At 50.2% G+C, this 14,076-nt stretch overlaps 2 protein-coding genes across 5 annotated transcripts; one reads left to right on the forward strand and one right to left on the reverse strand.

Annotated features, from left to right (window-relative positions):
- Window positions 1–3,212: 3,212 nt before the first annotated feature.
- On the reverse strand, window positions 3,213–8,428 carry TIMM10B (translocase of inner mitochondrial membrane 10B). Its single transcript, XM_059069565.2, has 3 exons — window positions 8,325–8,428; window positions 8,038–8,133; window positions 3,213–7,840 (listed from the first exon to the last, which is right to left on the reverse strand). The coding sequence occupies exons 1-3, from the start codon at window positions 8,367–8,369 to the stop codon at window positions 7,664–7,666; spliced, it is 318 nt and encodes a 105-aa protein (XP_058925548.1). The 5' UTR covers window positions 8,370–8,428; the 3' UTR covers window positions 3,213–7,663.
- Window positions 8,429–8,537: 109 nt separating this feature from the next.
- ARFIP2 (ADP ribosylation factor interacting protein 2) lies at window positions 8,538–13,419 on the forward strand. 4 transcript variants are annotated; one of them, XM_059069554.2, is made up of 8 exons: window positions 8,538–8,666; window positions 9,483–9,623; window positions 9,880–9,976; window positions 10,705–10,823; window positions 11,000–11,221; window positions 11,740–11,897; window positions 12,046–12,220; window positions 12,682–13,419. In XM_059069554.2, the coding sequence occupies exons 2-8, from the start codon at window positions 9,525–9,527 to the stop codon at window positions 12,835–12,837; spliced, it is 1,026 nt and encodes a 341-aa protein (XP_058925537.1). In that variant the 5' UTR covers window positions 8,538–8,666; window positions 9,483–9,524; the 3' UTR covers window positions 12,838–13,419. The 4 variants fall into 4 exon arrangements, with proteins under 4 accessions (XP_058925537.1, XP_066894847.1, XP_058925539.1 ...); XM_067038746.1 differs by having other exon boundaries at window positions 8,557–8,666; window positions 9,770–9,976; XM_059069556.2 differs by lacking the exon at window positions 9,483–9,623 and having other exon boundaries at window positions 8,569–8,666.
- Window positions 13,420–14,076: the final 657 nt, after the last annotated feature.

The raw sequence follows: 14,076 nt of genomic DNA on the forward strand, positions 1-14,076 counted from the left end.
AGGGCTGCCATCCTGCAGCACTGCTGAGAACAGAGTTTGGAGCTCGGCTACCAGGAGCTCCAGCACTGCAGGCTGCCCTGACTGAGTCACTGCCTTCAGGAACTGCCTCTGTTTTCCCTGACGGGCCCAGGGCTGTTCTGCTTTGTCTAGGACACCTACAGAGTGCCGAGATTCAAGGGCTTTAGATGACGCCTCTTCATCCGAGACCAAGAGGAGCCAGGCATCCAACTGCTGTCGAACTGACCCTGCCCACTGCTCAGGATCCGACTGCCAGTTCCAGGTTCCTGGTTGCTGGATCTCACCTGCTTAGTTTAGCCCAAGAGAGGGCAAGAGAAGGGGGCTTAGGCTCTGGGCAGGGTAAAACGGATTGGGAGAAAGGGGAAGGGAGGGCCTTAGGACAGGAAAATGGATGGAGCTGCAGGGCAGAGCTAGACCAGCAGAGGGCCTTTCCTGAGACCCTCAACCGACCCCACAGATTCCCCCCAAGACTGGTAAAAAGCAGGCCCAGGACAGAGGTAGGGCCCTCTCTGCACAAAAGTCCCCTCCCACTACCCAGAACACTGTCCCCTCACCTGGCCTAAGGGGCACAGGAAGCAAGGGAAGGGAAGAAAGCGGCATCTGCTGGTGAGGTTTCATGGGGAAGTGCCTGCTGGGAAAATGGATGAACTTAGACTTGGGTCCTAGGCACAGGCTCACTCTACTCACAGCCACCTCCACCCAGAGACTGGACACACACGTGTGATCACTTGTAGACACACATACCGAAAGGGCTCACTCAGAGGACCTTACTTAGAACAGCAGGGAACTGTCACTGAGATTGGAGCCTGGCAATCGCCTGAAGGAAGCAACAGGTCATCACTCAGAGGCAGCAAAGCCCCAGTCCCATTTGCCCATGGCTGAGGGATGTGTTGAGGACAGAACGCAGAGGAGTGGGTACAGAGAACTACTTGGTTGGATGGAGTGGGGCGCGGGGTAGAGCGGAGGGGGCCGGGCTGGAAGGAGGAAAGGAGAAGAGGAGAGTAAGGGAGGGGAGGAGGATCCGTAGAAGCGCAGAAGGGGACATGCCTGGGGGCAGTGGCGAGAGTGGGTGTCTTGGGGTCGGTGCGGGGAGCGGTGCGAAAGGAAGCTGATCCCCAGCAGCAAACTCACCCGCAGCCCCACCCCCTCCCAGCGGTTGGAACAGTTACAGGATCGCTAGAGGCCCGAGCCTCCTTTGAGAGCTCGGGGCGAAGCCAGAAAGGGGCGGGGCCTGGGGGGCGGGGCCTGGGGGCGGGGCCGAGCCCAGGCCAAACCTACAGGCTGCCTACAGGCCTTGGGAACAGGCCGTCTGACCGGTTGGGTCTGGAAAAGAGCTACGCGGTTGATTTGGGGAAGTCGCAATCCTGAGGGCCTCGTGGGCAGGTGTAACGCACGTGCCTGTTTATCTATTACTGAGCTTGTAAGCTGCCACGGGCACCAGCAAGCTGTCTTTGGGACACTCCCCAACCCAACACCCACTCGCTTGTATCTGCCTAGCCCACCTCACCCCCTGCAAAAAACCCAAACAAGACAAACTCCTTGATCACAGGCAGCTCAAAACTGGGGTTGGAGGTGGGGGGAACGCCTGAATGATTACAATGAATAGAAATTCAGCACGTGATAGAGTCCCAACTCTGCTTTATAAATCTGATAAGAATCCCAAACTTAAAATGTCCAAAACCAGACTCCTAACTGCCTCCCTCCCAAATAAACCTGTTCCTTTCACTGTCTTTCCCATCTCAGTAAATATCAAGTCCATTTTTCCAGTTGCTTGGGTCAAAATTTAGCGTCACCTTTGACTCCCCTCTCCCCCCACACACATCCCATGTCTAATGCTTTAGCAAATTTTGTTAAGCTATAGCTTCAAAATATATCCAAAATCCAACTATTTCTCACCACCCTAAGAGCTAAACCTTGGTCTAGGCCACTATCACCTCTCACCTAGATTATTCCATAGACTTCTAACTGGTCTCTTTGTTTCCTCCCTTGCCCCTACAATCTGCTCTTTTCAGAGCAGCCAGTGACCTTTTCAAATACAGGCAGATCCTATCAGTCCTCTGCTCAAAACTCACTAATGCCTTATCATCTCATTTGCTCAGGAAAGCCGAAGTCCTACACAGCCTACAAGTTGCTATCTGATCAGCTGGCTGCTTTGTCTGTGGCCTTTTGTCCATCTATCCATATTCACACCACTCCTCTGTGCCTGGATCACACTGAGCATGCTCCCCCCCGCCCCCCCCCCAAGAGCCTTCATACAGTACATCTCTGCTTACAGTTCATTTAGAAGACAGAGAAGTTTTCTGTGGTTGTGTAACCAATTGCCACAAACTAAGCAGCTTTAAAACAACATCCATTTAGTATCTCACAGTTCTGTACATTGATGCCCATCATGGCCTGACTGGGTTCTCTGCTCAGGATATCATAAGCCTGAAAGGTCAGCTGGGCTGAGTTCTTGTCTGGAGGCTCTGGGGGAAAATCCTCCTCCAAGCTCATTCTTGTGTTGACAGGATTCAGTTTCTTGTGGTTGTGGGACTGAGGTCCCTGTTTCCTCCTGGGCCTCAGGGGCCACTCTCAGGTCGTAGAGGCTACCTGTCTTCCTTGCCATATGGCACCTTCATCTTCAAACCAGCAACAGGCCTCAAATCCTTCTTATGTTTCAAATCTTTCTTTCTCTTCTGCAACCAGCCAGAGAAAACTCCCTGCTTTTAAAAAGTTCATGTGGTTAGGCCAGGCCCACCCGGATAATCTCCCTTTCTTACAGTCAAGTATGTCATATAATACAACCTAATCACAGAAGTAAAATCTGTCATATTCACAGTCCTAGGGATTATACAGGGTGTGTACACAGGGGGTGGGAAATCTTGGGCACCATGTTAACATTCTGTCTACTACACATATGCTGTAATAACGAAAAGACCCCCAAAATACGATGGCTTAAACATAATAGAAGCTTACCTTTTCTCTCACACAACTGTCCAGGAATAAGTACTCCAGGGTTAATATGGCAGCCTTTTAGTTATTCTGCCTTCTCCAAGGAAGTGGTCCTTATTGTCAAGGTCCAAGACAGTTCACCACCATGTGTTTTGGGCCCCATCCCAAGTAGTGAGATGGGGGAAAGAGTAGGAGAAGGCATATCCTTACCCTTAAGGGCACAACCTGGCAATGCATGCATCACTCAATCACATGAACACACCTAGCTGCAAAATCTGATCTTTATTTTCAGCCACCATCTGCCCAGGTTAAAGTCAGGGGTTCTATTAGTAAAGGAAGAAGGGGACAATGGATGCTGTGGGAAAGTAGAGGCTGATACCACAGGGAACACTCTTTTTCCAGATGTCCACAAGGCTTACTCCCTCATTTCAAGTTTCTGCTTAAGGAGACCTCATTAGTGAGTTCTTCTCTGACAAAATAGCCTAAAATAGCAACACTCTCCCCACCTTCCTTATCCTTCTTACCCTGAATTAATTTTCCCCATAGCACTTATTACCATCTCATATCAATACTTACTTAACTGCTTATTGTCTGTTTCCCCTGACTAGAAGTATAAGCCCCACGGTGGCAGATTCTGACTGCTCTCTGCTGTACCCCCAGCCCCTAGTGCTAGGCACCATGAGTAGGTGATCAGAAAATATTTGTGGAACAAATGCATAAATGTATAGCAATCAATCTTCATTAGTGAGAAAGAGGACAGACTCTGGAAGTCACGCTGACTGGATTGAAAACCTGACCCCACCACTTGCTAGTCATGGGATATTTTACTGCAATTTAATTTATTTGTGTAAAATGAAGATAATAGTAGTACCTACTTTACAGGGTTGTTGTGAGAATTAAATGAGTTAATGTATATAAAATGCTTAGACTAGAGCCTGGTAGATAATACACACGTGATATAAGTGATTTGTGTGAGCTCTGTGTTTTTGTTGTTGTTTATGGCACTCTACCAAGTGCTGTGGACGTAATGAACGAGACATAAAAGGGTTCAATGAGGGCACAAATAAGAATCCTTCCTGGAAAGGTCAAGGAAGTTACAGGTAGGCCTTAAAGTTTTAGGCCTTAAAATAATAATTTTTTCCAGTTATAAAATAAATTATGGGGATGTAATACACAGAAGAGGGAATACAGTCAATAATATTGTAATAAATTTAAATGGTGACTGATGGTGACTAGACTTACTGTGGTGATCATCTCATAAGGCATATAAATGTCAAATCACGGGCTTCCCTGATGGCGCAGTGGTTGAGAGTCCGCCTGCCGATGCAGGGGACGTGGGTTCGTGCCCCGGTCTGGGAAGATCCCACATGCCCCGGAGCGGCTTGGCCCGTGAGCCACGGCCACCGGGCCTGTGCGTCCGGAGCCTGTGCTCTGCGACAAGAGAAGCCACCGCAATGAGAAGCCCGTGCCCCGCAATGATCAGTAGCCCCCACTCACCACAACTAAAGAAAGCCCATGCGCAGCAAAGACCCACGCAGCCAAAAAATAAATAAAAATAAAATAAATTTATATAAAAAAAGGAATATTGGTTTGAAATAGTCATTGCAGGGAACAGGAAAGACGACTAGAAAAATCTAGTGGGATTACAGGGCCTCAGACTCCATTTGAAGTTGACAGCCATGGATTCATAGCGATATAAATCTGCTCTATAGTGATTACCTCGGGCAGTTTTTAGATGTCCAAATGCAGGCACAAATGTTTCATTTTACCCAAGTCCAACAAAGAAATGAGAGGGAAGGAAATTTAGCCTATTCCAAAAGAATTACTAGAATTTAATAAGGACTTTGTTTTTGGCCACGCCCCATGGCATTCAGGAGCTGAGTTCCTACACCAGGGATCAAAACCAGGCCCCCTGCAGTGGAAGTGTGGAGTCTCAACCACTGGACGACCAGCGAAGTCCCAAGAATGACTAGAATTTAAGCTCGACAGGAATCTAAAGACAGGAAGGTGTTAATGGAGAGAATGTAGAAGTAATGGTCTGAATGCTGCAGTGACATTTTTAAAAAAATGGTAGAGGAATAGTGCAATAAACAAAGTGGAAGGAGTACAGTCAGTGAATAAGATGCAAGTAGTAGTGTTTTGAAGATGGAGCAGTTTGGGGTGGTGACAATGGAAAGGATCTAAGTAAGAGTAGCTGAGACAAAGTAAAAATCATTAGAGATTGGGTCAAGGAACTAAGAGACAAAAACACAGAATGGACTGTCCTGTGTAACATTAAAGTATCAAGAGGAAGACCAATGGCTAGCTATGGAAAGTAGGAGAGTGGCAGTTACTACAGATAAGTAATAAGAGAGAGTGGTATAGTTGAATAGGCTCAAAGGAATTAGACTTTGCAAAGGAGTAGGCAGTTAAGTTCTGAAGCCACAATAGCAAGAACAACCCTGTCTCAAATATGTGTTTGTGATAAAGGGATAAAGCTTTGTCAACATTTATCCTCGTGTTGTGCTTGAAACATCACATTGCTCATTATACCAATGGCTAAGACGTTATGGTAAGACCTGAAGGAGATTTCAGTGACAAAGGAAGACAGATAGTAGGAATAAGGTTCTTTTCATAAGTATTGAACCTATTTATAAACAGAAAGGAAAGAAGAGATTAAAAAGTCTTGGTGGATCAGATTGAGAGACACTTGTCTTTCCATGCCTAGGGAAAAGTTGACTGCAGATGAGCAGGCAAATATAAGCTCTGGAAGTTCAAAGGACATAGGCTTTAGAATCAGACAGATCTGTTCCTAGCCCTTCTCCAGCAATTACTAATTATGTGACATGGAAACATAGATAATTCACAATGGAAGTTTACTGCAGGGATATACATAAATATCGATGTAGAAGAATCCTCCCACCATCAGAACAATATCCCAGGTCGCCATTCCTGTCTCTGGGAATTGCAAAGTTCACAAGCTGTTTTACCTGCATTTACACTTTTCAAGGAGAGAACTTGATTGGGCAGACATGAAGCCACTCAGTAGGGAAGTTCCTGGTCAACAACTTTTTTATTAAGGAGGGGTCTTAGCAAACCTTTCTGTTCAAGATTTGTTCAGCTAATGAGGCAAAAAGCTGATTAGAGCCACTTTTCTCAATAGGTGACTGTGTATAAAGTGGACTTCTGGTACATACTGAATTCTTGCTTCCTTATCTGTTAAGTGGGGATAATATCAAGATCAGAACCTATACAAAGCGGGCGCTCAACAGATATTCTGAAAGGCAGCCTGGTGTAGTAAAGGATTTTAAAGACAGGTCTGCATTTTCAGACAGGGTCTGCTACCAGAGAATTTCAATGTCCTGATCTGTACAGGAGAGAAAACATCTGCTTTGTGGATGGTTATAAGTTTTCTTTTATTTCGTTCTTTTTTTTTAATGATTGCGGGAGCCAATGTCTAAGAAGTTCTACTTCCATTTTAAAAATCAAACATGGTCACCTGATGGGGAATAGTCAAGGGTGAGGCAGGGGATTAAGGAGAGCAATGAAGGTGTAAAATAACTGCCGTAGTGATTAGGAGAGCAAAAAGACCAGGAACTCACAAAGGGTTGCTTGTTTGTAACGAGGGCTTGGTTGAGGTTGGAGACCTTGAATATTTAGTGGCATTCACTACACAGCTTTGTTTCTTTCTAGCAGTGTGAATGGAGGAACAGAAATGTTACAACAGCTGATACCAAAAGGACACAAAAATGGCAAGAAAATTCAGGGATGTATAGGCCACTCAGATTGCTGAATACAGAAGTAAATTCCACACGGAGGGAAATAATGAGGAAAGAACAGACAGGGTGGAATTAGAAATCACAGAACAGGCACAGTGGGAACAATGTGGGGTAGACGAAGAGATGGAATCAGGAGATTACAGACAAGCAGTGAGACATTAAGGTAACATTCAAGAAGTCCTGATGATTTGGCTTTCTTCCTTTTTTTCCCATAACCATCACCATCTACTTCTCCCTTAGTTTTTATCCCTAGAGTCTGACTGTATTGCAGAATACGGTTCCACAAGTTTTCCCCTTTCTGACTGCTCCTGAAGGCAAGCACACAGATCTTCTTTGTTTAAAGATTTTACTGCTCATCCTAAGAAGACAGAAAATATTAAGTAACAACTTGAGGAAGTGGATAACGTTCCAGAACACCCCAGAATTCTTACAGGTTTCATCTCTGTCTGAGGCTACTGACTTCCCAGGAGGTAGCACCTAAAAGCCCTGTGGATTCTTAATCTGCTGTCCTTAGATATCTCTAAGTGAGCCATTTAAGTCAGAGAGATTTAAGGACAGCTAGACAGAGTTCCCATTTTCTGTCATCTGGGCAGAAACCAACTTCTTGTCGCTATTACCAGTCTTAAAACTGTACCCACAGACGTTGCTTTAACCAGGTGCCTGGGAATGCTAAGGTTTTCCTTCTACACATTGAAGGCAATTTCTCTGCTGCCAGGGCTGAAGCATCCTGACAGAATAATAAAGATGGTGCCAATCAAGCGGGCAAAGCTTCCTTGCCCAGAATATAAACCAAACAGAGTAAAAGTGGGTTTATTAGCTCCAGGAAAAGGAGCAACAGTACCCAGCTCTCAGGCAACTCCTCACTTTCTATATACAGGTTGCACCCAGCCCAAGATCCACTGGCTCCTTAAATTTGAGGGTCCATCCAGTGCCTCCCTTCCCGGGGCTGGGGACGGCTAGCTCCCTGATGGCGAGGTTTCGGGCTGTTCAGCAGCAACACCTGGCACAGATGAGGCAGCCTCGTAGTCTGCGATGCGGCGCTGTACCAGGGCAGGCATGAGCTGCACGTAAGCAGCCATGAGGCGGTGATTGGAATGGATCAGCTTCCCAGCACAGCTGTGCAGACAGGCCTCCTGGAAGGAAGACAGGATGGAAGGAGAAGCCAAAGGTGTCTTGTCAAGTCCGTCTCCTTCCTTCCTATCCCCAGCCTAGGGGCGAGGGTCGTAGAAAGGCCAGGGCCAGAGGTAGGGGAAGTGGCGGAAGAGGGAAGCAGTCTACGGTTAACTCTGAGGATCGACGGTAATCTCCCTACTCAGTTCCCCCACCTAACCTCCTCAGCATCCAGAGCTCGGTGGTGCAGGCTGGGCACGCAGCGCTGGAAGCAGAGTTCCGTCATCCGATTGTAGACCAACAGGAAGTCCCGCAGCTGGGAAGAAGGGGGACAAGGAACTCAGCGAAGAGGGGCCACCTCTTAATTCAAGGCCAAGCCGCCCGAGCTTTCCCAGGACCGCACCCCATGGCCCGACGTTCCCAGCCCTCTGATGCCTGGTTCCTTAGGGTTCCCGCCGTGCAGACAGGGATGCTAGCTGAACGCATGGCCCGAAAGCTCCCACTCACGTTCCGGAGCTGCTGCTGCTGCTGTTGCTGCTGCTGCTGCTCCATCACGCCACCTGCGCGTGCCCTACGTCACTTCCTTCACAGCTTCTCGGTAACGCCCGGAAGTGACCTCTCGTGTCTCCCCAGGGACCGGGAGGTTGGATCCAGGATCGCCCTGCCCCCAGATGCCAACGTCACTTCCGCCCTCATAATCTGCGACGTGGCCGGCTTCTTCTGCCCGGTAGAGGACGTCACTTCCGCCCAGTCCCTGACCTGCTGCTAGGATCGCGACGGGAACTGGAGCCCGAGGTCCCCGCGCGGCCCGGGCCTGGCGCCCTGAGGGGAAGAGCGGCCCGGCCCGAGGTGAGAGGGACGTGCATGGACGAGGGCAAGTTGAATGCACGAACCTGACGTGAGGGCAAGATGCCTCTGAACCCTGGGGAAGGATGAGGACACACCTGATGCCCAGGTGTATGGGGGGAGGGCGGAGACTCACACACCTGGGGAGACATAACTGACTTTGGAAGGGATCACCTACCTATGTACTGGGAAAAAGAGGCTTTTCCCAGAGGTCGGGAACTTATACCAACTGATTCAACTAAGGCCTGAGGGGGGAGGGCCCGAGGAAGAGGAGGTGCATGGGATGGAGGAGGGGGAGACCACCTGCAGGAAAGAGGAAGAAACACTAAAGTAGTGTGAGAGGCCAAGCAGTGGTGAACATACCTGAATGGGGGTACACACCTGAGCCCTGGGAAAGGGGTTCATCTCCTGATGGGGAGAAACACCTGCATGGTGTTTGGGCATATGCTTCTTGAGAGCACCGACTTTATCTCTCTTGTTCACTGCTGTGTCTCTCTCTATTGCCTCAAATAGTGCATGACACATAGTAGGCACTCATTAAATGTCTGTTGAGTGATTGAATGCATGAATGATCACCGGAGTCCTGGTAGGATGGGGGGTGGTTCATGAGAACATGACCTCAGGTCCGGCACACCTGAGGCCTGGGTGTGCGTGTTACAAATATGCACCTTGGAAGGGAGAAATACATATACTTTAGGGAAGAGTAGTGGCCAAACCCCAGAACACTGAGGCCCTGGGACAACCTCCGAAATGGCAGGGGAGATCTTCCTCTTTGGAGTACTGGCCAGTTTCCAGAACTGTCTGTGTTGGGCTTTGCAGGGCGCTGGGGTAGAGACTTTGACTCCAGTCCCTTCGCTAGCCATGACGGACGGGATCCTAGGGAAGGCAGCCACAATGGAGATCCCCATCCACGGGAATGGTGAAGCTGGGCAGCTTCCTGAGGATGATGGGCTGGAGCAGGTGCTTCTGTTTGATTCTTCATATTGTATCAATTGAGGAATCCCAACTCATAAACCCTGAACTCTCGTCCCTATTCCAGTAGCCTTCCCCTAACTTACCTATCTCCCTTCAATCTTTTTACAAATCTTTGTTCTGATTCTGTGCAGACTTCTCTTGTGTGCTCTCTCTATGATGCTTCAATCCAAGCTTGTTTTCACCCCCAAAATGCTTCAGCTGCCCCTATGTTCCTGAAGCCCCCCTCTTCTCTGGCCTATAGGACCTCCAGCAGGTGATGGTGTCAGGACCCAACCTCAATGAAACCAGCATTGTGTCTGGTGGCTATGGGGGCTCTGGTGATGGACTCATCCCCACAGGTATGAACGATCAGAACAGGACAGGGAACTTGAGTGGAGAGGGGGAGAGTGGTGGTTCTAGGGAGCATAGAGTATGTCTAAGAAGGCTTGAATTATGTCTGGAGATCCTGGGAACCTCTGCTAGTCTGAACCCTATGGAATCTCAGCCCAAGGCCTGTTCCCAGAGTTGTCCATCTACTCCCACTTGTCATTTAGCCCCACTTGTCCTTTCTCTGCTGTCACCACCTAAGTCAAGCAAAGAACTCTGTTTCACAGGCCTCCCCTGCCTGCTCTGGAGCCTGAATCTGATTTGGAACTTTGTGAGGCTTCTCAGAGTTTTACTTTAGACTCTAATATTTAGAGGAACAAACAGCTCTGAATCTCACACTGGTATCCACATGGGAATGTCAGCCGGGTTTTCTGTTTGATGGACCCACTATCCTTGATCAGTCACCCCATACTCAGCCTATTTCCTGCTGTTTTCTCTACCCCCGTACACTAGCAACTCCCTTTTCCCTCCTTCTTCTATCCCCACCGCCACTTCAGAAGGAGGCCGGATGTGTATTGGGTTTGGGGTCTCAGGGCACAGTGTATGAGTTCCTCCTAGTGAGTAGGAGAATCTAATTGTCTCTAGCTTCTGCTCCTTCAGGGAAGTCATTTTCATGTGCTGGGAGGGAAGTATGGGCGGAACCACAGAGGTGTCTGATTGTATCTGAGAGAGGCTGGTGTCAGAGAACTTGGTCCTTTAGGGTCTGGCCGCCATCCATCTCACAATACCACTCCTGCTGGCCCCGGAGATGAGGTGGCTCGGGGCATCGCTGGAGAGAAGTTTGACATCGTCAAGAAATGGGGCATCAACACATATAAGGTGGGATTCAAGCACCTCTCCCTTCCCCCAAACTCCCCTGGGTACCTTTTCCCCATCTTCCAGATCCTAATGTCCCATCTATGTCTGAGACTAGGAGCCTGGGGTTGCTGGGGTAGGTACCTTTTGGAAGGACAGGGTGCTAGGGTCTCTGACCTATTCCCTCACTTCCCAATCAGTGTACAAAGCAGCTGTTATCAGAGCGATTTGGCCGAGGCTCCCGGACTGTGGACCTGGAGCTAGAGCTGCAGATTGAGCTACTGCGTGAGACGAAGCGCAAGTATGAGAGTGTCCTGCAGCTGGGCCGGGCACTGACAGCCCACCTCTACAGCCTGCTGCAGACCCAGCATGCACTAGGGGACGCCTTTGCTGACCTCAGCCAGAAGTCCCCAGAGCTTCAGGTGCCTCAGCCAGGCCTGAGAGGGTGGGGGGCTGGGCCCAGACCCGCCAGGCAGTCACCCCTCAGCCTCCCTCCCTCCTGCAGCCCAGAGGGAGAACCCCTCCAGGGCGGGCCCAGCTCTGCCCCCAGCAGCACCCACCTTTGGAGGCAGGGACTTGTACGGAGGTCCAGAAGTTGGAGGGAGTGAGGCAGGCGGCACACCAGGTGCCTCACAAGTACCCCTCTCTGCATTGACAGGAATGCCTTCAGTGCTCAGCCTAATCGGAGGCCCTCCTTTGCCTACTGCACTAGCTTTCCCTACTCCAGTCCTGTGAACTTCATCTGAGGCCGTCACTCCCACATTCCTGCCCCAGGCATCCGCAGGGCAGCCCCACTAACTTTCTGGCTAAGGGAGCCTTGCTGGAGGCAGTGCTGGGTTGTTCCACTTTCAATGGCTGGTTCCTCCCAGGAGAGGAGGGGAAAGAAGGGCCCTATAGCCCCGACTGTTACTCAAGGCCTGTCCCTCCCTTCTGCCCTCAGGAGGAATTTGGCTACAATGCAGAGACGCAGAAGCTGCTGTGCAAGAACGGAGAGACGCTGCTAGGGGCTGTGAACTTCTTTGTCTCTAGCATCAACACGTTGGTAACCAAGACCATGGAAGACACACTCATGACTGTCAAACAGTATGAGGCTGCCAGGTGTGGGCACCGGCAGGGCCTAGGGTTTGGGGCGTTGGCTGGCATGGGTGGAAGTTTGAGCTTTAGGGGCATAAGAATTGAGAAAAGAAAGGAGAGTATGTGTGGAGGGCAAAGGGGTGGAGACCAGCCCATATCACCCCCTCCCCAGGCTGGAATACGATGCCTACCGGACAGACTTAGAGGAGCTGAGCCTAGGCCCCCGTGATGCAGGGATGCGTGGTCGACTTGAGAGTGCCCAGGCCACTTTCCAGGCCCATCGGGACAAATATGAGAAGCTGCGGGGAGATGTGGCCATCAAGCTCAAGTTCCTGGAAGAAAACAAGGTGCTAACCCCACCCCTTTGACCAAGCCCACCTTCCCATCTGTAACACTGACCTCACCCCCCGCCCCCCACCAAAATACCCTCCCCATTATGGATGGGGAAATGCAGCCTGGCTAAGGAGTGGGATCTTCCCCCAGCCCACTCAAACCCTGCACCTTTCCTGTCACCCTCCCTCTGATCCCTGGCCCTCTTCTATTGGAGGATTTGGCTGCTGATCCCAAGAACATAACTGGGAAAAATCCACCCCTTGAGCTTGGGTGCCAGAACCTCTGGCCCTGCCAATCAAGTCAGGTTTCTCCTATCACACTGGCTTTTATCCTTTGGCTCCCTTTGTGGAGGTCAGCCCCAACTCCAAAAGCACCATCAGAGCAGAGTCCATGTGCCCCTGGTCTGGGCTTAGGCTCATAGCCCCTCAGGAAGGGTGTCTGAGTCCGGTCTCAGCTGACCTTGCTGGACCCCCAGATCAAGGTGATGCACAAGCAGCTGCTGCTCTTCCACAATGCCGTGTCAGCCTACTTTGCTGGGAACCAGAAACAACTGGAGCAGACCCTGCAGCAGTTCAACATCAAGCTGCGGCCTCCAGGAGCTGAGAAGCCCTCCTGGCTAGAGGAGCAGTGAGCCACTCCAGCCCAACCTGGCTGTCAAGAAGGACATTGGGAGGGGCAGTCCCAGGGTGGGGAAGATTTGGACATGGGACATCCCTTGCCACCTGCGCTCTGGCTTGGGTTCCCTTTCCCTGGCTGGGGCCTGACAGGAGGTCTGCAGGCCCAGCAGCTGCTGCCCTGTCCTTTATCTTCCTGGCCACTGGGCTTCATTCCCAGATCTTTTCCTTCCACTCCACAGCCAAAGGCTATGACAAAAACCACTCCCTGGCCAATGGCATCACTCCTCAGGCCCATCCCAGTTCCTGGGGTGTGCCCCCTGACCAATGGCAGAGCCTCAAAAGGCCCTGTCAGCCAATGGCAGCTCTTCTTGGGCTCCCCTGGGCCAATGATGTTGCCTCCAATATCCTTTGTCCCGCCTCAATGCGTGCCCATTGCAGAGAAGGGGACTGGGACCAAAGGGGTGGGGATATGGGGAGCCCCATTTCTGGCCCTGCATCTGAATGGGTCTCCCCTCACCTACCCACCCAGTTTAATTGTGCTTAGAGCCCTGGAAGATTGGGACCTAGCACTAGGAATAAACCTTTCATAAAAGCTGGCCCAGTGAGGTCAATTTGTGGGGGACTCCAGGAGGGTGGTCTGGGTAGAGAAACGCTCAGTCTAATTACACACCAAAATTCTATCATTTTAGGAGAGCTGGGGCCAGATAGCTGAAGTCTTAGGTTTCAGGAACAATCTGAGGGCCTACTCTCCTCCCCCAGCCCCAGTAGGAGCCAAAGCTTTATTTGCCCTTTAGGCTAGCACCAAGATAGCGATGGATCTTAAAACACAGGGCCCACCCAGAGGGGGTTGGGCCCACTGACCTCCATCATCCAGTCATTCATACAGCAAATATTTACTGAGTGTTTTTATTTGCCAGGCACTGCGCTAGACCCTGGCGAAACATCAGGGAATAAAACACGGTCCCTGCCCACAGTGCTTACAGCCTAGTGGGGGATAGAGGCAAGTAACTAGGCAACTACAATACAGTGATAAGTACTAGGATACAGAAATACAGAAGTACAGGGAGCTATGGGAGCACAGAGGAGGGGCATCTAGCCTAGATAGGTGGAGATGGGGATGTCAACTTGAAAGCTGAGACCTGAGGGTAACTAGAGGACAGCCAGGTAAAGAGTAGGGGGAAGAGCATCTTAGGCAAAGAGGCCAACAGATGTGAAGGCCCTGAGTAGGAACCAGAAGGAATTCAGCTTGGGAA

Source organism: Kogia breviceps, chromosome 7, assembly GCF_026419965.1.
Source record: "Kogia breviceps isolate mKogBre1 chromosome 7, mKogBre1 haplotype 1, whole genome shotgun sequence".
Taxonomy (NCBI): Eukaryota; Metazoa; Chordata; class Mammalia; order Artiodactyla; family Physeteridae; genus Kogia; species Kogia breviceps.